Source organism: Anser anser (genome assembly GCF_964211835.1).
Source record: "Anser anser genome assembly, chromosome: Z".
Classification (NCBI taxonomy): domain Eukaryota; kingdom Metazoa; phylum Chordata; class Aves; order Anseriformes; family Anatidae; genus Anser; species Anser anser.
The window spans coordinates 71,437,046-71,464,143 of NC_139723.1; the positions used below are offsets into that span (position 1 = coordinate 71,437,046).

Here is a 27,098-nt window from a genome sequence, read left to right on the forward strand (position 1 = left end):
ACAGAACAAACTAGGTATGCTTCATTACCAATGCTGTTTTTTAATTTTTTTTTTCTACTGTTGTTGTTTTTTCCTTCAGTTCTAGAGCTGAGATGTTCTGGATCTGCATGGGTAAACCTGAAATAAGAAAACAGGAGAAAATAGGAGACAGGGGCTGTATTTACTATAGACATAAAAACCTACTGTGTTTGGCAGAAGAAAAGGAAATCCATTTTGAGGTATACATTAGTATTACAGTTTTACAGTGGTATAAAGCACTGGAATTAATGAAGTTATAATAGTCTGATAGAGTCCAGCAGGTAATCAAAATAATTCAATGCACACAAATAAAAGAGACTACTAAATTGTTAGAAGTGATCCAATAACCTAAGATATTGCAAAGAAATACAAAAGAAAAAAGGTTACATATTCCTACTTCTGATAAGAGTAATTTATTGGAAATAGTTTTTCAATTTCATTTTTTCAGTGTTTCACGGCACACTTACAAAATCAAAATTGAACTTGACAGAAAACAAGCTATACCTTTAGCCAAAGTGAGTCTGTGACCTTTCTACCATATGTAGCCTTGGTGCATTCTTCAGAACTATTCACACATGCCATGCTCCATTACTTCTCTTTCTGTCTGTGAAACCAAAATTCTCTCATCTAAACTAACATGTTAGCCTGGGCCTCAGGAGAGGCCAATTTTCTGGTTGACAACAACATAAGTTATTTTGACATGAAGAAGAATCCATTCTCCTCTATAAAAAATACAGATTATGAAAAATCCTTCATTTTATCTTTCTGTTTTCAGGATTACTGTCATAAAATGCATGACACTCACATGTTAAGGCCATTAAAACCATGCAAATACTCATGACAAACAGTACTCAAGCATGCACAAATAAGTATATATTTCTTCTACATAGAATAAAAATGATAAAAATCTATGAATTCATCACATAAAGCACAAAATAATGAAATGTCAATTTTACACACACTTGTGCCTGTGTAATTTATACACATGGAGTGTTCACGAGGCATGCAGAGAATGTTACATAATTGTGTTTTTTTCTCTCATTTGCAAGTTCTCTAAAATCATATGATGTTTTAATACAATAAACTATTTTCTAATCTATATGATACACCAAAAGCAATAGGGTATTTCTAGGTTCTTATACAGGGAGCAATTAGTTAGGGGAAATAACTCTGATAGCTCTGGAGTCCATTCTAAGTAAGGATAAGTTAACATTGACAAAATGAAACATTAAATACAATCAAAATCCAAATTTCTTAAGAAATTGGATGTTCTCATTGTGTACAACTTTCATAATCCAGAAATGAAGGACTGTCACCACTAGTACAATGTCACCACTTTTCCAATTAAAGAAAGTACATCAGAAGCTGCTTACTGCAGCTGCAAATGTCTCCATTTCACTGTTCTGATTTACTCCATTACAAGCCTATTGTCTCCTGTACATGACTAGCTGCTGTGTAGCTTATGCTGGGAAGAGACCATTCAGGTCAAGGGCTGTGTGCAAAAGACCTCTGAAATAACACAGAAGAAGCAGGAAAATTACTTTCTCTCAGAGAAGAAAAGTAAGGTTTCAACATATACATGACTGAAGTGTGGAAACCGTCAGTTCCACTGACACTAAAGAGGTAAACCATGTGAGTATGTGAAAAAATAGGGTGTGACTTAGCCTTTTTATCCCTTGCCTTTCTGGGTTTCTGTCAGATATGGTGTGAGCTGATTCTCTCACAAAGCTGTAAAACAATAACAGTTTCTTACTTTTCAATTATCATTTGGTGACAGACATTGGATGAGGGAAGGAGGCGGACATCATCTGGGGATAAACCAGCAAGAGGGTTTTGTCTATCAGCAGCTGTGCATGAGCCATCAGAAGCTGTGCACACACTCTTCACTGTTTTAGGATAAAATCATACAGGGAAGTATCACTCCAGATGCGGAAGGCTTATATATGCTAGCCCTCAACCAGTCAAGCTGTAAGCATATTCCTTCCCATCCTGGTCACTGCCCAGCCTCCAGCAATGCATCTTGGTGCATCTCTGTTTGCCATCCTCTTCCACACTAACACCATGTTAATGTTAACACCTTCCATGTTTAGCAACATGTTAACATCATATGAACCTTACATGTTCCAGTGTGCTGGACATGAACAGCGTTAGAGGTAGAATTGCTGAGAAAAGCTTTTACATCCAGTTTTGAAACACAGCTCCCCAGAACGCCTCATCTGCACCGTGCAAATTGTGTTGTGTATTTTTGCACTTCTCCATACAGTTTAATTTTTTTATTTTTTATTTTTTTAAAGGAGGAAACCAGATAACAGCACAGTGAAAAATACTGTTGAAAATAATAGAGCCAAGCTTGGGAGACTTTGCTAATTCCCTATTAACATATTCTTGAGATGCAAAATGAAAATTGTGTTGTGAATGTGTGAAAAACAAACCTATGTCAAGGACCAGATGTGGACCCCCAGCTCTCAGCCACCTGTGCTTAATACACGCCTCTGTGGTTTTGCAGATGCGCACAATGTTATAGCTCCTGTAGTACCATCTGCAGGTATCGATTCTCCATCATCGTGTAACCCAAGTAAACTCGTCCCCTTTAGGGGTAAATATCAACATCTGCCACTTTTCAAAGCAGAGACCAAGGCGCTCACAGTTTGTAAACAACCATGTACCACTGACAGGTTTGGGAGTACCTGGTGTGCTCTCAGATGCTACCTCACCCCACAGCTTCCCAGATATTACACACTATTGTCAGTGCGCACCTGAGGTTTTGGGGGATCTTTCCGCCCCTCTGCCAAACATCCCCAGGATAACTTGTGCAGATACCCAAAACAACGCATGTCATATTTCCTCTTAGCCTACTCTTACAGTATGCTGGAGCTAGAAACACCTCCTGCTTCCCATCCAGCAGCCTCTTCTCTGCCAGCTGCCTCCTGGCAGCCTCTCAGCTACAACTGCAGAGGCAGAACAAGCTGAGCTCCGGATCCCCCGTTACACAGGAACATGTCGACGTCCTCGTGGCCCACGTGAAAAGCGCCCACCTGCACGCGGCCTCACTGCCATTTCGCACCTGGCTGGGTACCAGAGGTGCCCATCCCAGACCACGCGTGGACACCGTTACCCGGCCGTCCCCAGCCCTTCAACCCACGTCCCGTGGGGGCAATCAGCGCGGAAGGGGCGATGCCCCACCTCCAGCCGCCGCTTCCCGCTCGGGGTCCCTCTCACCTTTCCCTCACCCGTTACACACGAACCCACGGGGCAGCCCCCCCCCCCCCCCCACTGCCCACGGGAAACCCCCTCGCCTGCGTGGAGAGAGGGAGGAGGCCGGTCGGTGAGAGGGGCCGGTCTGTGAGGTTGGCCGGGCCTGCCCCGTCCCTCCCCGCCCCGCCCCGCCCCGTCCCCTCGTCCCGGCCGCCCCAGCCCCTGAAGGACTCCGGGGCGCTCAATGTCAGGCGGGCGGCGCGGCGCTGCCGCCGGCAGGGGGCGGGCGAGAGGAAGCGGTGCCAGCCCTGCGCTGGATCGCGGCTCAGTGTCGGCGGCGCTGGCCATGCCGGGCGGCACGGCGGAGCGGAGCTGAGCCCAGCCGAGCCCAGCCGAGCCGAACCGAGCCGCTGAAGGGCACCGGCACCGGCGGCGGCACCCAGGCACCCGCCCCCCCTCCCCGCCTCCCGCGGCCGGGGCGCGCAGCATGGAGACTGGGAAGCGCAGCTCCTCTCCCGGCAGCCGGGACGAGGGCAGCGCCAACGCCTTCCCGGCCAAGCCGGCAGCCCCGGCGGAGAAAGCCCAGAGCAGCCCCGGCGGTGGGGGCAGCGGCGTGAAGGAGCATGGCAACTCCGTGTGCTTCAAAGTGGACGGCGGCGGCGGGGGCGAGGAACCCGCCGTGGGCTTCGAGGATGCCGAGGGTCCCCGGCGGCAGTACGGCTTCATGCAGCGGCAGTTCACCTCCATGCTGCAGCCGGGGGTCAACAAATTCTCCCTCCGCATGTTCGGCAGCCAGAAGGCGGTGGAGAAGGAGCAGGAAAGGGTTAAAACTGCGGGGTTCTGGATCATCCACCCCTACAGCGACTTCAGGTGAGCGCGGCGCTCCCGCAGGGGCGGCAGGCGCCCGGGGCGCTCCGCACGGCTCCGCACCGACACCCGCTGAAACTTCGCCGGGCTCCGCCGCGCCTGGCCCGACGGGCTGCGGAGCTGCCCCCTTCCCCTTCCCCTTCCCCTTCCCCTTCCCCTTCCCCTTCCCCTTCCCCTTCCCCTTCCCCTTCCCCTTCCCCTTCCCCTTCCCCTTCCCCTTCCCCTTCCCCTTCCCCTCCCTCTCGGCGCTCTCCAGCGTGCTGCACCGGGGAGGCCGCGGCGGGGCCGTCCCGGGCCGTCCGGGCGGGCAGGGGGCGGTGGCAGCACCCAGAGCCGTGTCGGTGACACCCACGGCCGCCGGAGGGGCGGCTTTGGTGGAGCTGGAGGGAGATAACTTTGTCCAAGCTAGCGCTGCGTGCCGGGCTGGTGCTCTCAGAGGTGCCCCGGTACACGCTGCGCTGGGTTGCTTTGGTGGTGGGTTGGGTGCGTGCAAAATCAGACTGATCTTGTGAAAAGCTGGGCAAATAAATTCCCGGGAAGAGGTATTAAAACTGTGTTTTAAATGAAGGATTATTTCATTTTACTACGCAGGCCAGCTGCCTGTGTGCCTTTGTAAATTTACCACTCTCTGGTATTTGCTGAAAAAATACCAGTGTTGCTAAGCATATTTGATCAAGATCTTGAATTGACCACTCTGCATATACATAATAAGTGAACCACACTGGAGACCCTTTTTTAAAAAAGGAAAATCCAGCACTTTCAGCAGTCACATGCATCTCTTACACAAAAATAGGCTGAATAGAACATGCTCCAGGAGGAAACGCGAGGAAATACTCGCAAAACTGAGTTTCTGTAGGACTGTTTGGGATGAAGTGCTGGGCAGCGAGCTGTCACGCTCACCACACGCTGTCAAGTCCCACAGCAGGGTAGGGCATGCACCTCGTCCTGGCTTAAAATTGCTGGCTCCCTGGAGGCCAGGGGCAGCATCAGCTCCTGGAATACCTTTCCCCTTGCCTGCCTGCTATGCTGCACCAGCAGGTGCACCAAGGGGGACAGCCATGGGTCCTCCCGCTGCCTGTCTGCTGGCAGGAGGGCAAGCAGCAGGGCACCGTGGCTCTGGTAGCCTATTGCCTTCCCACCAGTGTGCATGGGTGACTTGATTCACGTCAGGATGCCATTAAAATGAATGAGGTTATTACTGGGAGTCAAGTTGCTTGTTTTGTTGTAAGCTCAGGGTCCAAGCGGGGTACACTGCCCAGCGATGTCTTGTGCAGGATAAGGTTACAAATTGTATTTTGTGCCATGCAGCTCTAAAAGGTGATATATCAAATAGTTGATAAGCATTTTGATTGTGTCTCATTATACAAATATCTTCTAATGCTGTCCCGATTCTTCCTGTGGGAAGGTTTAGAGATCATAGCATATGTTTACTTCTTTTTTTTTTTTTTTCTTTTTAGTAGGAATAAGCAACACTGCACCCTTTCAGTCCTGTCATCCCCATATTCTTAAAGTAACTGTATTTTCGGGGGGGGGGGGGGTATTGTGTATTTATTTTATTAGTATTAAAGTGTTTGATTCTTGAAAGAAAGTTCATAGTTCTTCATATTTTTTCCAGACTCAGATGATGTGGGCGTATCCAAACCCAGTTCTTTATCCAGTAGGACAGTTTCAGTGAGAAATGTGAGCTGCTTGTGTCATTTCTCCTGAAATAATTGTAACCGTATAAAGGTACTACTTTTTCTGGGTGCCAGTATTTATAGACATGAGCAATGAAGTTGTACTATGTAGTAAATTCATCTTTCTATACAGGAATAAGGGCAGTGCCAGTCAGCACATCCTGACAGTGTCTCTGTTCCAGAGTAAAGGCATCTATAAGGGTGGAGTTGTTTTGATGTTTTTGCATTTTGTAAGAATGTAGTACTTGTACGTAGACAAGCCTTAAAGCTTCCAAAGAGTCAGAGGTATTCTAGTTTCACTGTGTTAATGTGGATGGCACCAAGGGAAAGAACTAAATTTTCTATCAATGTAACAACGAAAAGGTAAAAAGACAAATGTTTCCCAGTATCAAAATGGGAACACTTAGGGTAAACTTGTAAATGTAACTATGACTAGGATATTTGTAGCACGTGAAAATGGACGTTACTGTAAATTTTGAATACACGCACACTTAGGGGAATGATGTGTTATCCACATAAGAGATGGGAAAACTCTGATACGGGCTCCTGTGGATTCTCATCTATTTCTGTTTTTCTAGTTCCAAGTGCTTGCATGCGTTTGCGGGAGTATTTTGATGCATTTGGTTAGTTACTGACCTCATTCTCTCCTGCTATTTATAAATTTTTTCATGTTTATTGACACTGAGCAATTTGGCTGCATGGTGTAGGGGGGCACAGGCAGTATCCCTGTGCCCTCATGTCACCCTTTTTGGTGTGTGCAGAAGTGTGCAAATTGTGAAGAAACTCAGGGCTGTATGAATGTACTGTCATCCTTGCTGGGCATGGTGTCTACTTTTATGGCTCTTTATCCTGCCTGTGTTTCAGGGATGAATTTGCTCTTTATCACACAGATACATCCTTGGAGAATTGAATACCATAAATATTGCATAATATTTCCACAAGGGGACTGTTTTGTTCCTGGTTATCTCTTCCCAGTTTTCTGAGGTTAACGTCTAGTGTTAAAGCTGTTACGTAAACTGAGCACCTAATGCACACTCAAGGACCTCTGTTTGTCTCTTCCCAGCTGTGATTGCTGCCTCTCTGAACCTGGACAGCAATTCTGTGCAGTTGCATGAGTCACAAAATCTATCATCAGTGGTAGTGTTTATTGCAGTCCTGCATGCTTGCTGTGAGATACCAGGAGCCTTCAACTGTACCTGCTCGTGTGTGTAAGAGCAACCCTGGGAAGGCATTGCGGAGCCAGCCACAAAACAAAGCAGCATGAAGGTGGGGGGAGACCCCAGCAACTGCAAAGGCTTCTGGGGCTGCCATGGAGGTTTCATGCATTTCATAGCAGATTTATTGTAGACATGGGATTTGGGTGATTTCTTTGTTTTACAGACTCCTGATATCATTGGAAATGAATGTACTGTGGCCATTTTTTCAGATGAGTGCTTGGTGGCTATCACTCAGGCACATCATGAGTTTCACGAACTCTCAGAGGGTTTGCATGCATGTGGCTGGCCTGTTGGGTCTGGCCCTATGGCATCTCCCTGTCAATGAGTGCACAGAGAAACTCGCCGTATCATGGAAGTCTTCCTTTCATTACTACATCAGCTAGGGCATCTGTAGTATGTGCGCTAAAAACAAAACAGAGATGCTACTACCTCCAGAGTCACAAGGGAGAGGAATGTTTTAATGAGAAAGACTGAGTGGGACTAATGTGTGCGAGTAAATGTAGCCTGAATGCTCTGATGGTTACAGTTTTCAATTAGGTGTTTCAGAACAGGCTTTAACTGAAAGTGGGGACTGAAATTTTAATTGGCTTCAAGCTGAAGTCAAGTTGGACTGTGATAGAGAGTTGCCTGATGGTGTGGTGGGTCAGGAGGTGTAATGCAGGCAGTGGTGAAAGTCCCTTTCCTGTGTAAGGTATGAACAAAGTATGAACTCCTGTGCAACAATAACAATAATCTATTGCCATTTTGTATTGGGAGAGTCCCTCTAACTAAGGTCTCCTTATACAAGAAGCACAAAGCCCTATTTTAATGATAACGGAAAAGAAAAAGCAGAGTTAATTCTAGAAATTAAAACAGAAATTTTCAAAAAATAGTGAATGATACAACTATGCCAGATTTGAAACTGGAATAACACATGCATTTCTTTAAAAGCAAACAAACAAAGCTTTTTGTATACAAATTTGACAGTTATAAAAACCTCTGAAGTTTATGACACAAACCCTCATAAATCATATAAATCTCTATTGATCATACCTTGTAACTAAATTTAATGTAAGTTTTTTATGTGTTTCAGTCACAGTGAAAGACACATTAATGTTTGTATACATCTAGTTACTTCCAGAATTGTTGTATGTTGCCATTAAAAAAGAATTATCTTATTTTGTACAGTTTTATCCATCCATGTTGTCATGCACACATGCAGCTTTTTTCAGTTAAATACAAACCAAAGTGTAAGTCATAATAGTGATGTGCCTCATGGTATTATTATTATTGTTGTTATTATTATGAATTATTATACTTCTGTCCATTTTGAACTTAAATTTGCCTTGTGCATCAGTCTTCTTTTTAGCTTGTATGTACCTTTTGGACCTGCCTCAAATACCAGCAGTCACCCTGATGTGGTGTACTCTGCATGTTACGGGTAGCTCATTTACATATTTCTAAAGTTTGTGTCTGTATTGATTTGAAACTTGTTCTTCTTTGTCTTCGCTCTACGTGTTATACCTATAACATATTTTAAGAAGCTTAGGGTAAGCACTTTGTCCCTCTCATTTGTCACTTGTCTGTAATGTCTCAGTTGAAGCTAATGAGCTTTATCTTTTTGTGAGCTGTTACCTACTTAGGTTTATACAGAGCCGTAGAGTTGGGAAGTAACACGTGATTAAGACAATGTTTTATATCATACATATATGTGATTTGTATAGTTATGTAAAATCAAGTATATAAATTATCTTGGTTAATATTAAATAGATCAGTTACAAATTAGTGTCAGTTTTAAAGAATACATTATGTCACTGGTAGTTTAGGAGTAGGAAATAGCTGTAGTTTCAGATTCTAAATGTTTTGTTACTTATGATTAGTGATTAGGTTTTGTTACTATATTGACACTTTGAGTTATTTCCTTATTGTTAATTGAGGATTTATACATTCTTTTACAAACTGATTTTTTTTTTTTTAATGTACTTGTTCTTATGACAGAAGTACAGTTTAGCTGGGGTTGTCTTTTATATATCATTTTCAAATGGCATCATGGCATTAAATTTTTAATATTTGCATTAAAGAAAAACTTCTTCCCATTAAACTATTCCTATTACATGTGTATTTGCTCTTTGTACATCACTGAACATAGATAAACATTTAGTATTGAAACGATCATTAGCAGTTTATGGCATTTGATTTACAAAATTCAAACATTTTAGCACGTTACTTTTGTAAATGCCCCAAAGGATAGAATGAAAATTTTGTAGCATTAAACTAAATAATTCATTTATAATGTCAGAAAACATTACTTTCCAACAATAAGTTATCTATTAAGCTTTATAATAGTTCTCCAAGTAAAACATAATTCCCATCAAGGTAGGTGTTAGCAAGTAAGCAGGACCAAAAATAAGCAACAAAATATTCTCTTGGAAATGCTTTGTTGTAGAATATGGGCCAGATATGAATTTGATTCTTTTTCATCTTCAGTTGCTATTATTTTTAATATTGAATAATGTCTCATCATTGTCCGTCACTGATTCATTTGTTGTGAAATAGGTGACTAAAGCTAGCTACTGGCATTTGGTTTTATACTGGTTGTAAGCATTTATGAGTGAACATAGATGTATAGAAGTGTGTGTTGTGCCTTTGGGCTCCTGAGGGTCTTGTTTTCTAGTGTCCTTTGTGATTTTCTTCAAGAACCACAACAGAAAGCCTGCTGAATCCACCTGAGGTTGGTGCTGCAGCCACTCACATTCTGTGCCTCTAGGGGATGTGGGGAAGATTATGCTTCTATTTGTGCAAGGAAAGCAGTTTGTTTTATTGATAGATCATGCTTCTGTCTCCAGATAATGTGGAATTATAATGCATCATTTGAGCTCACATCCATGTCCAACATTTCACAATTTTTATTATGTCCATTCTAGTCCTGGAATAACAGTCCATTTATTGCATTTTCTTTCAAAATTTTAATGTTACATACATGAGAATACAAAGTAGTGTCTACAGCAGAGAAAGCTCAGTAACTGTAACTTGAATAAATAACTCCTCCATTCTCTGATATACTTTTAATTTAACTAGGGTTGTTTTGAAGTTCATCAGCAGGGTTGCCTGCCTATGAGGAAGTAAACAAGTACAGGATACTTAGTTTTAGAACATTCAACTTCTTCATAATCTAAGTAAAGGTAATTGTGTATGTACTGACTTTGAGATATGGGTGAAACCAAAAACCAATCCAGTGGAAAACCAGCACCCCAAACCAAAGATAAAACTACTACAAACCAAACCGAAACATTACAGAATTCCTGTGATTAATCTAAAAGATGATGTTTTGGGGAACTTCTATGCAAGTCTTTAACCTTTGACCTGGGATGCTGAACACCATGAGAGGAATTCTACAGTTTTCTGATATTTTTGTTGTTTTGAATACAGGGAGGAAAAAAAGTACTTATATGGAGAATGATAATCTTAATAAAAATTTGGATTTCATAAGATAAAAGTCATGCTTGGCTTATGGGGAAAAAAGTACCTATTCTGTATTCCCATTGATTATTTTAGCAAGACCACAAATTTTTGAATGCCTACTGCTACTTTATTTGTTAACTCATGAAAATAACCAATGCTTATAATTCTTTTACATCTTTTTGTTGTTATTGTTGTTTTTGTTTTGTTTTTCTATTTTGTTTCTTGGGCTTGAGTATATGGAGGGAACTGTGAATTGGAAAACTGTATAAAAATGTGACATAATAAATAAAGATCTGGATCTAGGATTTGTTTCAGGATTTTTAATGATCACAAAGCTGAGTGAAAATGCATAATGTTTGATAAGTTGCTTAGGCTTGTTTATGCTTACATAATCAATTCAAAATTTCAGAGACAGTTTCTGATTGTTCAGTTTGGGATAGGCTTTTTAGGGTACTCAGACACAGGGATCTATGAGATAAGATGTCACGTAACAAGTATGAATATCTACCTGTGCTTTGGTATCTTCCTACGAGCAGTGACATTGCAGAATTTAATTAAACTTTGTTAGCTTTTTTTGAGCAGCTAGGTTTGAAACCAGTAGAAGGCAAAATACTATTCTTAGGGAGGAGGGAAGAATTTGAAAGTTAGATAAACCTGCTTCATTTGGATTTAAATAAGCAATGTCCATTCTCATCTGTGCACTCAACTGAATGCTTGAGAGCTTCTTCTATGTCAACATGTGATTTTTGAGTGAAGAAACTCTTAACCTACTTTACAATGTTTAATTTTTAACCTGACAGTATAGTTCTTATTAATTGCTTGAAAGTCCTTTAGCTGTCTATTCCCTGATTCTTTCCCAGAGGCATGATTTAATTTTAAAAGTCATAGTGTATTCAGCTCTAATTATTGGAGGACTCGTTCTAGACACGTAGTAAGGTATGTTAATGACCAAAAACTGTATCAGCTGCAGTCAATGTCAGTACTACTTCAAGGACACTGTCATTTAGCTTCCATAAAATCTCTGCTAATATCTTTTAATCTGATGATAGTCAGATTCAGGCAAGCTGCATGATATTTTGAAATAATCTTACTACCTCGGTTTGCAATGCAGCTGGAACAAGTCTAGAGCAAACATGTGTTTAGAAAATGTTAATTTGATTACAAAAGAAATGCAGTCTGTAGCCATTATATATTTAAAAAAGCCCACGAACAGAACAAATCCAAAAACCTGAACTCCCCTAAAACCTGTTCTTACTTATGCCAGTGAAATCCCTACAATTTGAATTACACCATATAGTTAGGAATATAATTTGGTTCTTATTTTATTAAGTTATGTGCTGTTTATGGTTGTCTCACTTAACAAAGCATATTAATTAACAATTTGCTACATTATTGGAATTTAGTGTGTTGATTACATTAATACATTTTGTATCTCTGCAAAAATAATTTATTAAAAAATCATATAATGATATTTTGTTTTCTGCTGAAAAAAACACATGTAGCTTTATGCTAGCAGTCAACGCTAGTTAAACATAGAAAATGATAGTCCAGTCTGGTATTGTCAGGAGTAAGTGTCTCTTTATTATCTCTTTACTATTTTGAACTTACGTAATTTAAAATAGCCAATCTATGTAAAAATTATCTAGGCTGCATTTTGTTTTATGTGTTATTATTTTTTTCATCCAGTTCTTAGTCTGAAATCCACTGAAGCTTATGCTTGTGTTAAACCTTCAGTATGTGAAAAGCCCCACAGAAGAATAACTTGACTTCAGTGTTCATGAATCAAACCGTCAAATTACATATGTACCATGTTCCGGTTGCCTCCAGACTTTTTTTCTCCTGTCAGCAGAGTAAATACTGAAGCACTGATGTTTTTTTGGCTGGTTCTGTTGCAGCTTACAATAACTTCCCAGACCTTCACTTCTCTTTATGCCATGACAGCAGTGAGAGACTGTGTTGTTCTGAAGTGACCTCAACCTTGAGCAAATCTGTAGATTGCAGTGAATTTAGGGTAATATATAATAGGATCCTAATGATAAATGATTATTTAAACTTGCTCCAGGTTGCAGGTATGGGCACTATACAGAACCTTTTTAAGATACATACAGTAAGATCTATCCAATTCTACTGTGGAGATGGGGTACATGTATGGATGGAAGACCAGGGTCCAGCTGGAAGACCAGCTTGCAATCAAGCTTCACATGACTGCTGAGAGATTTTCCATTGGTCACTCTTGTGTGACTTCTGTTTATCTGTTCATGCCAGGAGAACTTCTGATATGTGACTGGTAGAGAAAATACTACAAAACAAGTAGTAGGCAATACTGCCCTCTAAAACCTGTTAGTGTTATTACCTCGCAACATGTGCTACCAAGCTTCTGGGTTCCCCAAATACATCCTGGGCTTGGTTCCTTGAGATGGCTGTGTATGTGCTTGTTTGCATTTGATTTCTCAGTGGAGATGACTCAGCCAAGTTCGTCTACCAGTCTGGTTCACCTTTGCCAGACAAGCTCAGTAGAAAAGCAGAGATTTTTTTTATTATTATTTTTATTTTTTGGTCCAGCTAGGGATTAGTCTGTGAGGCAGAAATTTGGAATCAAAACATCAGTGACAAAATAAAGCAAGCATATCCCTCAATCTTCAGCTGTTAATTTCGGACCTTTCTCGTTATTCACCTTACCAAGAATATTGTGAATGCCCCATCCCTGAAAGTGTTCAAGGCTAGGCTGGATGGGGCTTTGAGCAACCTGTTCTAGTGGGAGGTGTCCTTGCCTATGGTAGGGTTGGAATTAGATGATCTTTAAGGTCCTTTCAAAACCAAACCATTCTATGCTTCTATGAATATTTCTGAGATGACTTGTTTTTCAGAGCTGTGTGTCCAGTCTTCTTGGAAACTGCTATCTGGGTGACTCCCTAAATACTACATCCTGCTTTTTCTGTCTTTTATTGAAATAACTTATTATGGTCTAACTCTCAGGTAGTGAAATTCTGCTTATAGACATCTCAATCTGAAAGGTAGTAGGAACGTAGTGATCTGTCTGTGACAGATCAACTGGGTGATATTTTTTTAATTTTTTCATTTTTGAGGACAACAACTTCATTCTGTTCCTCCCACTCCATCCCTTCCTTAAGATATAAAAAATCATTTTATACAAATGGAAATGACACACCGATGGTTTTATTCACATTTTTTAGCCCTTCTACGTAGTTCCCATTCTTACTGAGTCTTCTAGCTAGGAAATACTGAGCTGTTGGGCTAACTTCTCCCTGGCATTTTGAACTTGTCATTCTTCACAGGGTCTTGTAAGCAGAGAACTTAAAAAAACAAAAAAAGTAATTGCAAGCATAGTTCCCATGATAGCTTTCTGTTGAGAATGCAACTGACACAACTGAATGTGCTTTTAATGTAGACCTAGTAAAAAGACGCATTGCCCAAATAGTCCTTTCAGCCCATCTATTGCCAGCTTGGGAATTCTAGTGTTGCATACATCTATCACATTAAAGATGTAATTATGAGAAGCACACTTCTGTAATGCAGAGGGAGTGTGGTATCAAAAGTAAGCACTGCCAGATGGCAGGCGATCTAACAGAGCATTTTAAAAGGGTCAAAATCGAAAATGTCTGAAATCCAATGGCTTATTAAGCAGTAGACATTGCGTGTGTGGGACAAGTGAGAGATAAGTAACCTAATTTAGGTGCCCACATGATCAAAATTGACTTTTAATTGCATACATTCTGTTGGTAAATATCTGAAATGCATGTTTTTATTAACTTGTGAATGTTTATTGAAATTGGAGCAGAATATTAAGTGCAACGATATACTGCTGGGTGTTAAATTCGAGTAGGGTTTTTACATGTATTTATTGAAGTTTTAAATTGTTTTGATGGGTGATCTCTCTGAAACAGGTGAAAAAAAAATCTAAAAACAATTTCAAAGTATTTGATGTTGGAATACCTAACAATTTTATTATTTCATGTGCTTTGCTAGATATGAACTAAATAAATGATAACTGAATCAAATTAAACTCTTCGTTTTAGTGACCTATTTAAGGATATAAGCCATGAGTTTTAAATTTCTTGCTTCTTTTTAAACTGAAAACTGAAGCTGTTCTTGTTTCCTAGGCGTGCATTGTCCAGTAGTCTGCCTTTGTGCCGTCTTTTGCATGCTGGCTAATTTTCCTTTGGTGAGAGGTAATTCTTGTTAAGATGGATATCTGCAAGACTCCTCAGTGCTGTATGATCTGAAGCCAGTGTTACTCAGTAATTTCCACCACCACCCCACTCATTTCTGAGGACTATATTAACATCGCTAGATGTGACCAGGGATGTTTCTGTTGTTTCTAAATTGCAGCCAACTTTCACATTCTACACAAGATCAACTAAATGTATTTTTTTGTGGAAGGTCTGTAAGAGCTGCAGTGAACTTCCACTCTCATGCTTGCTCCCCACAACATGACAGGGTTCAGGCTTGTAAGGAGAGCCAACTGTACGGCCCTGAAAAGCAGGTACCAGGAGACTGCAGATAATGGTAGCAGGTGTTGCTGCTCTGGGTACTGATTGTTACCTTTTTTTTTTTTTTTGACCTAGTAATTCCATTAAGTGTCACTGAATTGCAGCTCATCTTAGTATTGAATGTACATACTGTTTTTCACTGGCAAAATGAGTGAACAGAATATGATATTGAAGTTGGTTTCATGTTTCCAGTACAAAGTTTTCCATTTCTGGAATGGCTTTGAAAATGTAAATTTTACCCAGGGCTCTGAACAGTGTGTGCAAATCTACAGTATGCTGGGTGAAGATCTGTGACGGAGGTTAGGAGCCTATCCATCTTTGGATGTCAAAAGAAGCTGGGGACCCAGGTACTTTAAGCATCTGGACTCTGCAGCTGAATACCTTTCACAATTCTAGTCATGAGGAGCTGTAAATGGCAACACTGATTTTTAAAAATAGCAACCGATGGGTTTAGTGTATTCTCTGAATTAATATATCAGAATAACTTAAATATGCTTCCTATTTCATTTCATTCAGATTATATATTTTAATTGTGCTGTTTATCTGTCAGTATTTTTCTGAGGTATTTTTCTATCAGTATTTTTATTCTGATGAGAAGTTCTACCAATAAATTTTCACCCTAAATTTCTTGGTTCTCAGCCAATGAATTATTAACATCTCTTTGTCTTTTCTAATGATTGCCCTTCTTTATCTTAAACTTCTTTGAATAGTTCATCACTCACTGTGCTCCAAAAAAGTAAGCACAAATATTTGGCTAAATTAAATTTTGTCTTTCTGAGGGAATATTGGATTGTAGCTAAAACATATTCTGAGGTCTCCAAAGTAAAATGTTTTAATTTGCAGAAAGCCAGAAACCTATTTATGGTACATAGACAACTTCATTTTGCTTGAATATGGATGAACGACAAAGATGGGCATCTGGCATTTTATTCGCCATGGTAAAGGGAAGCTCTTTCTGTTTTGGTGTCTCAAAGCAATAATCATCTGTCTGCAAGGTAGTAAGTAGCTACCTCATTACTTTTGCTGTTGGTTATCCTTCGGGTCATAGGTCCCTGACCAAAGTTTCTTATTTAGAGCAGCTTATCAGTGGCTACTATTACAGGCAGCTTTGCTTGCAGGCACACACTTTCCCTTGTCACCCCTAACCTGCATGGCATGCCTGATCTCCAGAACTAGCTTGAGGGCTGCGCAATCCCAGAGGGGTATGGTGGAGTGCTTCGTTTGAACTCCTGAATACTGAAGATGGAGAAGTTCTGCACCAAGAGGCTTCAAAGTCAACTGTGAAAAACAAAGCACCCTACCAAATATGAAGCTTGCTGGTGGAGAAGTAGATTATTAAATAATTTCCCTTTTATATTTTTTTCTGATAAATATTTATAAGAGAAGGTTGTAAAAAAGTCTATGGTAAAGTTTGAATAATTTTTCAGATCTTAATATTTCTATCAATCTTTTATTTTTTTCAGGCTGAAAATGACGTTACTCTGCAGCTCAAAGTGATTGCCATATTTTAATAAAAAAAATAAGGGCAACTGCAGAGAAAAAAAACTTTATCCAATAAACATATTTTGTATAACAACTTTACTTCCGATGGTTCTGTCTCAATCTAGATAGAATAGAAACTTTTACTAATTTATGTAGAGGTAACAAATGTCTTCCAATGGTTGAAAAACAATTTCATATGACTGAATTAAAATAATTAGCAGATATATTTAAACACAAAAATTTAGTAAAGGTTAAGTTTTTAGAAATGGATCTTGAACATCTACTGCAGTGCTGTGTATACCTGTGAAAAACTGCAATGGAAACTCATTTTTTAATTACAGCTGTGGGAATAATATGCCTAGCAGTACTGCTTCTGGCAAAGGTGTATCAGAAAGAGAAAAGCTCTCATTGCATTTCATGTTGAGGCAATTTTTACGGAGTTCCTGATGTTGCAGGTTATCTCTTGTTTTGCAGATTGAAAAATACCTAATAAACGTGTACACAGGGAGAATGTTGATCTTTAAGGGGATGGCTTTTTTTTTTTTAATTTATTTTTTTTAGAATAACCAAAGCAATCTTATTGAAAAAGAGCCTTCTTTGTTTCCTTATATTGAATTAAATTGCAAAAAAGCTGTTCAGCAATAGCACTGGGTTGCACTGTTCATAAATCTCAGAGATGGATTTTGCATACCCAGAAACTTGCATTGTATTCCAAACCTCTACCCTTGGCTGAGTTTCTTGCAACTGCATTACAAGAGGTTTTCCTTAGGCCTGGCTGTACGGAGCTTGCTGGAGCATTAGGGAGTGAAATAGCATGAAAAGGAGACAAGAGAAGCAGAGGTAAGACTATAATATCATGGTTACTTAGGCCAGTAACTAGATATCTTTGAACATCCTGTATTGTCTTCCTTGCTTGCTTTTCTGTTCTGGATTTTCCTTTTTGTTTTAAACAAGTGAATAGCAGGTCTATCTGATTGGTGCTGGTGCTGTCTAGCAGGATAATGAGGTGGCTTGTTTTGGTGGTGCATGTAGAGAGCTATGCTATCAAAAGGATGATAAGATTGGAACATTAAGTATGTAAATTGGGAAATCTTAAAGAAATGTTAGTGTTGTGTTGCATCCATTTAAATATTATGGAAGGCAAATGGCTAACAGAGGGATCTGGATGCCAGCTGAATAATGAAACAAATGGAGGATTCTGAATGTGGTTGGTGTGAGGAGTAGAAACCTGCACAAGCTGCTTTTCCTGGTAGGGACAGGTGTTTCAATGTATGAAGTGTGAAATTTTGTTTTGAGAGAAAATGGTGGGTGAAACTTGATATTGAACTTCCTAGCTGAGCATTTACCTTCCTACCCATGCATTAGCACAGAACTTGCAAGGTACCTTGCCCTGCAAAGGGGGTATTGTAATGTGGATGCATGGGGAAAGGCTTAAGCTGGCTTGTGGAAGTCTACATCTGTCATTTCTTAAAGTATTTGTTAAGGTATGAATTGTATTTTCAGTTGATTTTTTTTTAGTGATATAAGTAAATTGATACAATGAATTCGGTTTACAAAATACCAGCTGAGACTAATACCATTTTCGGCTTGTTTATTGGAGCGTGTATATGAATGCTTCTGTTCACTGGTCAGCTCAGGAATGAAAACCATCAGCCCAGATGTTGAAAGTATAGACTAGTTTCCATCGTGTGGAGGAGAGGATTTGAACCTTAACATTTACTTTGCATTGCACTTCTGGCATGGATATTTTCAACATCGTTATCACCTCTCATGGTTATTATGCTTTGACAGAGCAAAAAAGTGGGAAGGACTCTCTGATCTAGTGGCTACCTTACCTGGGGAGAGGTTATTGGTTTCTGCTGTAGTTTATATCTGCTAAGTCAAAGGAGAAGATATCAACAGCATACCTCACTCAAGGAGATACAGTGCCTTTTGAAGCCAATGATTTACTGCAGTGTGATATTCATGGATTACAAGAAACCAACCTACTGATCTTTAGAACCATACTTCCACTTATTTTGAAGGAAAGGTTGAAAATATTGTTTCATTGTCAATACTTGCTTTTGTATTTGAGGAAGATCAGTCATAAATAGCAGTAAAAGTGAATAATAATATAACTTGATATATTTCTCCTAATTTGATTACTTGCTCTTGCATTAAAATCTAATACATCTGTGTAGATACATAAGAGGCATATGAATACTGTCAGGTATATTTTTTTTTTACTTACGATGTAAGAATAAAAAGTCTGAATAGGTAATCCATTCACTTGTTTCACACCTGTCTGTAGTTCTTCTGAATGCATCTTTTTTTTTCCCTTGAATTTGAAGACCACCTCATTTTTTTTAGTTAACATAGTGCCCAATCTCTCCTTCAATTAACTTTTCCAAGAATGATAAACCATGTTCAGCTATTTGAAGTTGCTTGTCAGTTTGTACTGTATCTTTGTACAACAATATGCACAAAGAATTTTTTTTTCACGTGAAAATCAGAACTAAATTGTATATTTGTATATTTGTCAAATACCAGAAATCTTGGTGTGTTGTGTTCGCTAAGTTGATACTCGTCTTGTTTTTGTTTTCAGAGGTATTCATGTCAGAAAAGCTAATGGTCACAATTCACTTGGTGGTCACAAGCCAGTTCCTCACCAATAGTCATGACTAGTATGTGTCAATAACTACTAAGGAATGTTTTCCCTGTCATCTCTTCTCCTGCTCCTTCTCTGAAGATAGAAATGGACTTTTGTCCATCAGCAGAAGCTTTAAACATTTAAATATTACACCGATAACTGGGAGATTTAATTGGTTAAAAAAATATATTAAAGAGCAATATTAATTCTTATTATTCTGACATAAATCAGTAGTTAGCATATTAATTGGCATGTTAGCCATAAGGCATTTGCTGTTTTCTGCACTTTTTCAAGAATCTCTAAGGCATAAAAAAAAAAAAAAAAAAAAAAAGCTTTGACAAGAATTACAGAAGGCTTCTCCCAATTTAAGCCTCTCAACTTTTACTTCATATAGAGGCATCCTAAATGTCATGTTTTTAAATGGCACTCCTAAAATTTCTGTCACTACAAAATTCTTAATTAGTGCAAGTGCTCCAACATGAGATACAAGATTATTCTGCAGCTGAAATATTCTTGGATCTCCATCTCTTTCAGAGTTTTTCTCATTCCTGTGAAGTGGTCCTTTCTAATTTGAGAACACGAATGTTTTTTTCCCTTCCCCCCAGTGATCTGCTACAGAAATTTGCTGACACTTAATGAATCAGAGTTTGGCAATTAGTGATTAATTTATCAATGGCAATATGAATTCAAAACACATCAGTTGGAGTGCCTACACAAAATGTTGCTTGATACTGAGAGGCTATGGTCCAACATTATGAACAGAAAGAGTCTGGGGAAGACGTATTACTTGTGAGGCATGTTGGAAGCATTGAACGGATGCAGTTTTGATGATCTGAAATATTTATGGATTGGTCTGGCATACAGGGCAGCACAGATAGGTTCAACCTTTTCCAGCAGCAAACTCAGTTGTGTGTCCTGACTCTTCCCCAGCACTTTTTCCTAGGTGGTAGATGTTTGGACAGGAGCACTAGCCTGTTTTTTTTTTCTTTTTCTTTTTTTTCTTTTTTTTTTTTTTTTTTCACCAAGGAGTGAGCCTGAAGGAAGGAGGAGCTGTGCAAAGGTGAGGGCATTCCATCACACTGGCAGAGCTCCTCCAGGAGCAGTGCACTTCTCTTGCCCAAGGTTAGATGGAAGTCAGATTTTAATTCTTTCTACTGTAATTTAATAAGTTTCTCTGGAGGAAAACCAACTGCAAACAGCAGATGTATTCAAGAACTGATGGTAGGGGATTATTGGCTAAAACCAAAGAGACTCATTATTAAATAATATTGCCATGTTACATAAATTTCTCTTTGTCCTCTCCATCCTCCTCTCCGACATGCAGTGAGGGTAATGCTACTCTTCTGTCTTTATTTTTCCATCTCAGAACATGAGACTTAATCTGTTAATGCCTGTAAAATGCTACGAAAACTTCGGACCAAAGCTATTGCATCAGTACTAATAAGTACAATTCTTTTGATGAAATGTGCCATCCACTACCTAAGTTGAATTCACTAAAAATGTACTTATATAATAGTTTAATAGAAATCAGTCAAATTTACAGTCACTGTCTGTGGACAGTACCGCAACTTTTCTTTTCTAGTAATCAAGGCTGTGATGCACTCAAGCTTTAAACTGAACGAAATGCCTTAAGCAAAGCCTTTCAAAAGTAGCAAATTGCTGTTCATTGGCTTCATTGGGCTCTGATCGGCTTCCCCAAGAGCTACATTCATCTGATCATCTGCCTTATGCATATAATTGCAACTGAGCTAGAAACTGCAAATCTCCAATGGTAATTGTGTTTTCTTATCCAGTAAAACTCATGAAAAAAAAAAAGTAGTATGAAACTGTACAATTTGCTAATTTTTAGGTACAGTCTATAGCTGCATAAAACAAAAACAAAAAAAAAAAAAAGAGGATTCGGCAGTGCTGAATTTTATTAATTTGTCTTTGAATTCATTTTCTTATACCATGCAGAAAATTGCATCAATATTTAAAAAATAACAGTAAAGCACATAGATTGGATCTCCAAGCATACATGGCTAGTCTTGAAGTGAAGGACTTCGGTATTGGTTTAACATCAAATGAAGTTTTCAGACCATCCAAAGTCTTCATTATTATGATTGTAATTAATTTTATTTTAATTGATTTAGTCTGAAAGAGAATACAGCTCTTGGGCTGGAAGATTGCCAGGTCCAGCACTGCTTGTAATTTGCGTTGTGAAACTGAGTTTTCAGAACTTCAGCCTCATCCTAGACTCACCCTTTTCAGGCAGGTAGAGAAGCCTTTCTGGAGCTTTCCTTAAGTCACTGAAAGTTCATTAAGCTTGATATGTTTTAAATGGAGGATATTGAATGCAATATTTCTTGTAAAAAAAATGTAAGGAATTTTATTTACATGCTTTTTTTCCCAGAAGAAACATGGGTGGGTGGACACCTGTGTCATCATGAAAAAGAACTCTGGGTCCCTGATGAACACTGTCCCTTCTTCCTCATTCTGTCCTCTCCAACACATTCCAATGATTTTCCGAAAGTTGCAGATGGTTTCATGTGTGTTTAGTTTTGCTCTCTGTTACTAAAAGAATGAAATTAATAGAGCTGCAAAGCAAGAGAAAGATGATGTCCTGTGAGAATCAAATTCTGATATGGCTAATCCCAAGTTTAGTACTTGTTACACTATGCTGTAATAAAGTTTTAAATTACTGTTATTTCTACTCAGATTTGTCCTATATAAGATATTGATTTCTCTGTAAGGTGAATTGGTGATCCATGAAGTAAAAGAAATAAAGCTATGTTTGAAGGTGAGAGGAAGATGTCAAGTACTCATTTCACTGAGCATCTGCTAGCTGATCAAAATATTTAACTAAAGAGGAGACAAGTTTTCCATGGAAAACTTGTGAAAATTTTCTACAGCTCTTGATTCCCTGACTGTGTAGAGTGAAATTGTGTCTGGATAAGGTCTGGACTGAAAGATATTTTATAAATAATTTGAATATCTTTTTCATTCCTTCTAACATTTCAGCCTTCTAACGTGGCTGATGAGTATTTGTGACTGAATTTCATGAAGTTTTTGTGTTGTTTTGTTTTAATACTCAAGTTTTCATGATCTTTCTGGAAACTAGAAAGCTGTCATATTAAGCAAAGCCCTGACTCCTCTGTAGCCTCAAGTCAAAACACCCAGTACCTTAGAGATACTGTTAGCTCTGCTGCTTGATTTGTGAGACTGCTGACAACTTCTGCTAGGTCAATGCAGGTGTACCATAAGGATAATAATTTATCAATATGCACAGATTCAAGGACAATGAGACCATGTCAATGGGCAGCATCCAGAAAATAAAAGGAAATGCAAATCTCAATGACTTCTGACGCTGTTGTATATACAACAAGTTATACAGCAAATTACCTAGTTCAGAGCTGATTTTTTTTTTGTTCTTTAAAACACAGCTTTCTCTGGGTTGGATATATAAAGCAGAAAATAAAATTCCTGCTAGAATTTATAGTGCATTACATTATTAAGCTTGATACAAACATTGATTAATTAATGCTAAGGCTTTTTTTTATCACTTCTTTGGAAGGAACTCATTTTAAACAGACTGTCCTGTTCTTGAGAACTAGTAGCAATAAATAAACCACCAAAGTTTCAGCATGTTCTGGAGATTTAAAAAACACCTTGTCGTCAGTGTGTTTGGAAAGTACAGAAGATAAATTATGAGTGAAAAGATCAGGGAAAGAGGACTGGATTCAAATAGTTATGTCTGACAATATCAAAGTAGTCGTGTGATGTTTTCCTGTATAAAATGGCTCCTTAAAATATAGAAAAATATTCTTAAAACTGTGCTTTTTTACTCTTTCAGAACTTAGACTTTTTTCACCTAGAGATATAAAAACTGTGAGAACCATTTCAAATGTTTCAGTAATAATTGAGTGCAGATTTCAGTGCTGATAACTGTACTGTGGTTTTGGTTAATGGCAACTAGCAGTAGCTGTACTGAGTACAGTATCTGTACTGAGCTAGCTTTGAAGGATCAGTAAGCTCTATAGCCATTTGCCATGGGTAGTCCGTGCGTGTCATTATGAGCTTTCAAAGTTTTTGTGATGCTAGGTTCTTCTTTTTTGCCTCCTGAACAAGTTTGTGTCATAGGCTTATCACTTCCTCGCTTTTTGTCAACATGCTTAGTACCTTACATAAATCTGCGACTTTGAGGCTGTAAGCTTCAAAGATTTATAACCATCCTCGTGGGGGTGGAGGGAAGCAGCTAAACCAAATAAATAGTTCTAAAAATAGCTTGAAACAAAGGGTTACTCTGTGTCTCAATAGCAGCTCCTTGCATGGCCTTCTGAAGCTTTTCAGTTGGCTCTCAAATAGGTGAATAGTAGGATGTTCTGAACTGCTGGGCAAGGAACGCATTGTATTACTTTCTCTGCACAGGATACAGAGGGCAAGACAGGGAATTACATCTATTTTTTCATCACCTGAAAGAAAAATATCATATAATGTGGTCAAGAAAATGGCATTTGGAAACATTTTCCTAAAGGAAAACATATGATTCATTTCTAAATGAAAAATGAATCATACTCTGATAAGACTTTTTCTAGCTACATAATCAGCTTATACTACATTGTGCACTAAAATCAAAATATAAAACTGATGCAATCTCGTAGACCTTGGCATTAGATTTTATTTTATTACTGAAGCCCTGACTTAACACAACTTTTGCTGACATACAGCATCAGGAATGCCAGTGTGTTTTGTATAAACACAGTGCATAATGATCCTTTAAACTGGATTATTGTAGGATAAAATCAGCTGGTTTGGTATTAGAATTTTTTTTTTTTTTGGGGGGGGGGGAAGGTGGATGTTTTTTTTGTGGCTTTGGTTAGCCTCAGTTACATAACTACTCTTATGGCTAGGCACTTATGATCTGAAATCAGGGAATACTTTGTTTAGGAGAAAGGTACAGATACATGTACATCTCTTGTGATTATTTTCTTGTTATTTCCCATTGATTTTCAGGATTCCGTGGAGAAGTATGTTCCTTAAAACAGCTTTGAGAAAAAATTTGGTTGATAGCTTTGTAAAAGCACTTGTGGTAATTTTACCTGTGGGTCATAGTAGCAGTGATACATAAATTTAGTGACTCCTTCTGTATGGTAATTCTAGATTATTGAAGAGGTATCTAGTACAGCAATAAGCCTATTAGTTAAAGAAATGAGGAGATAAATATGGAATTCTTTGCTAGTGTGCAGGTATGGTGGGTACCATCAAATTTTGATCTCTTTTATAGCTGTTAGTCTTCACATTTGTTGCAAAATTGAAAATGTGTAAGACAGAAATCACATTGTTGTACACGAGGAATAACTTGTAAAGTTTATTTTATGCAATTTCTGAGTGTCAGTTAAGGTACTTTGCTATCTACTCTATCAAATGTAAGTCAAGCTTGGTCTCTGTAGCCTTACCCTGGAATAAAGAATTTTAAAACAGGGAATTCTCATGCCACCCTCAATCCTATGCCGTTCTTCTTTTAGTGTGTTCAGTAACAGTTGTTTATTTTGTATTCTTAGGTTAGCAATTTGTGAACTGAGAAATATGTTCAGGATTAAGCTTGAAATACAGGGAATTTATAAACCCAGATCATTTGGAGAGTACAACAAGCCATCTCTAGAATCTAATATAACCTGTATGCTGTGTGCAAGTTTTGCAAAAACTAAACATGTGGTTCTACATGTGGTTCTGAAATGTTCTGTGGCCAATTAAACTTTTATAATTATCACTGATTGCCATGAATATTTACCTTGTTGGCAGCCAGGCAGGCAGTGCTGGATGCTGTGCTGGTGACATGTCCACCACCCAAAACTCACTGCAACCGATGGCCCCAGCAGTCAGGTCCTTGTGAAGCCATTGCTGCCTCTGGTCTTCTAGAAAGGCCACTGAGTCCAGGGGGAACAGTTGTTGACTGGTTTCTGTGCCTTTCCAGACTGTTAAGCTGAACAGATCATGCTGCCTTGCTTACTTCAAATGTTGAGTGTGTATAGTTTGTGCTATCTCTCTGTTACTGAATAAGGTATCAGTGATTTTTATGGGGTTGATCTGGAAATGTAGGGATGCTGATGCCTTGCATGGGAATGTATGAAAGTCATAGGATCACAGAATAATTTAGGTCAGGAGGAACCTGTGGGAGGTCATCTAGTCCCACCATCTGTTCAGTGTAGGACTGCAAAGCTAGATCTTTTCTCAAACAGAACAAGAGGTCATACTTGGGGTTCGTGCTTTCCTAGGTTCAGTTTCAGTTCTTTTACTGATCAAGATTAAATTTCTTTAACAATCTAACATTCAGGAGTTAGCATAATTTTCTTAGAATCTGTTGGGTATATATTACTATCCCCTGAAAATCTTCCATCAGGATGGATGTGTGTTCTATGTAATAGGCAGTTTTACTCACTGTTATTATAGTAGATGCTAAAGATATGAGCCTGGCTTTTTACCATTCTATATCAAGCATTGTTAGCATTCAGAGAGGAGCATTTAGGTGATACTGGAGCAAAATAGTGAAATGCAATATCCATTTTATACCATGGAAGTTGCAACTTGTTATTTCAGAGGTAACTTTTTAGCTACCTCTGAAAGATGATAGTCTGTCAGGTTGTAAAAATGCATGGAAGTTCAATTCAGATTTTAAAAGAGGATGAAAGTTTTGTTATTAAGCAAATTTATTTATTTATTTATTTATTTATTTTGCTTCAGTGCTTTTTTTTCCCTTCCTGTGATTTTATTCCAGCACTGTAATGGCATGAATGCCATTATTCATAGAGGCACTTACATTTAACATGTTATCCGTTAGATATTTGGGTTTCCTTTTTGACAGAAGCCATAAAAAATAAATAAAAATACTGCATTGCTAAAGCACTTGTGATTGGCAAAAGAAGTCAATTTTACTTATATAAACACGCTACTAATAGGTTTTGACACGGGTCTGGAGAATTCTACTGAGTGCCACACGCACACCTTTCAGATGGAGTGATAAGCATGGTACCGTCTTTATCCTAGATACATATTCTTGAGAAGGAAGGCATATAATGAAGAGCATTAATTACTTTGTCTTTAGTGTCTGTGAATATACTAAATGAGTTAAAACAAAGTTGTATCAGAAAAAAAAGTTGTCCTAGCAATAACAAGATCAAGCATCTGCCTATATGTAGTATCTCTATACAAAAGCATAGTGTAATTGCTAACCCAAAGTAAATACACACCTAAAATGTTAGCACATTTGGGCAAAACTGACACTGAGTTTTAGTACTGTAAGTAATTTGTACAGAGCCAAAAATATGCTTGAAGTGAAGTTGGTGGTGTGATAGGGACCGTTTTTTGAAGCGTTATACCTCATTGCATCAACCATTCTGTTTCTTCCATTTTTTCAGGTTTTACTGGGACTTAATTATGCTCATTATGATGGTTGGAAACCTTGTCATTATACCAGTTGGAATCACATTCTTCACAGAACAAACAACAACACCATGGATTATTTTCAATGTGGCATCAGACACTGTTTTTCTATTGGACTTGATCATGAATTTCAGAACTGGGACTGTTAATGAAGACAGCTCTGAAATAATACTGGACCCTAAAGTCATTAAGATGAATTATTTAAAAAGCTGGTTTGTGGTTGACTTCATCTCATCAATACCAGTGGATTATATCTTTCTCATTGTAGAAAAAGGAATGGATTCAGAGGTTTACAAGACAGCAAGAGCACTTCGTATTGTGAGATTTACAAAAATCCTCAGCCTGTTACGTTTACTACGCCTTTCAAGACTGATTAGATACATACACCAGTGGGAAGAGGTAAGAGATACAAATACATCATTCACTTCTGTTCATATAAAAACAAGAAAATCTGGTCAGGTCACTCTGTAAAGCTGTGGAGGAACCAGAATGGGAATAAAACCTTTTTACTCACCAGGTAGCATAATTATGTAGACATGCTAGTAGAAAAGCCTTTTTGGTAGAAAGCACAGAGGAGTAACCATCTTCTGTCTGCTAACCACAGAAACAAAAATTATGTGCCATCAGCACAATGAACTTGGAT

General features: G+C 38.8%; 1 protein-coding gene across 2 annotated transcripts in view; it reads left to right on the forward strand.

Annotated features, from left to right (window-relative positions):
• Positions 1-3,429: 3,429 nt before the first annotated feature.
• Positions 3,430-27,098, forward strand: part of HCN1 (hyperpolarization activated cyclic nucleotide gated potassium channel 1) — a 212,776-nt gene continuing 189,107 nt past the window's right edge. For both annotated transcript variants that reach the window (XM_083816272.1, XM_083816273.1), the window contains exons 1-2: positions 3,430-4,083; positions 26,431-26,854. In XM_083816272.1, the coding sequence (XP_083672398.1) occupies positions 3,701-4,083; positions 26,431-26,854 (807 nt within the window). In that variant the 5' untranslated portion in view covers positions 3,430-3,700. The remainder of the gene's footprint in view (positions 4,084-26,430; positions 26,855-27,098) is intronic.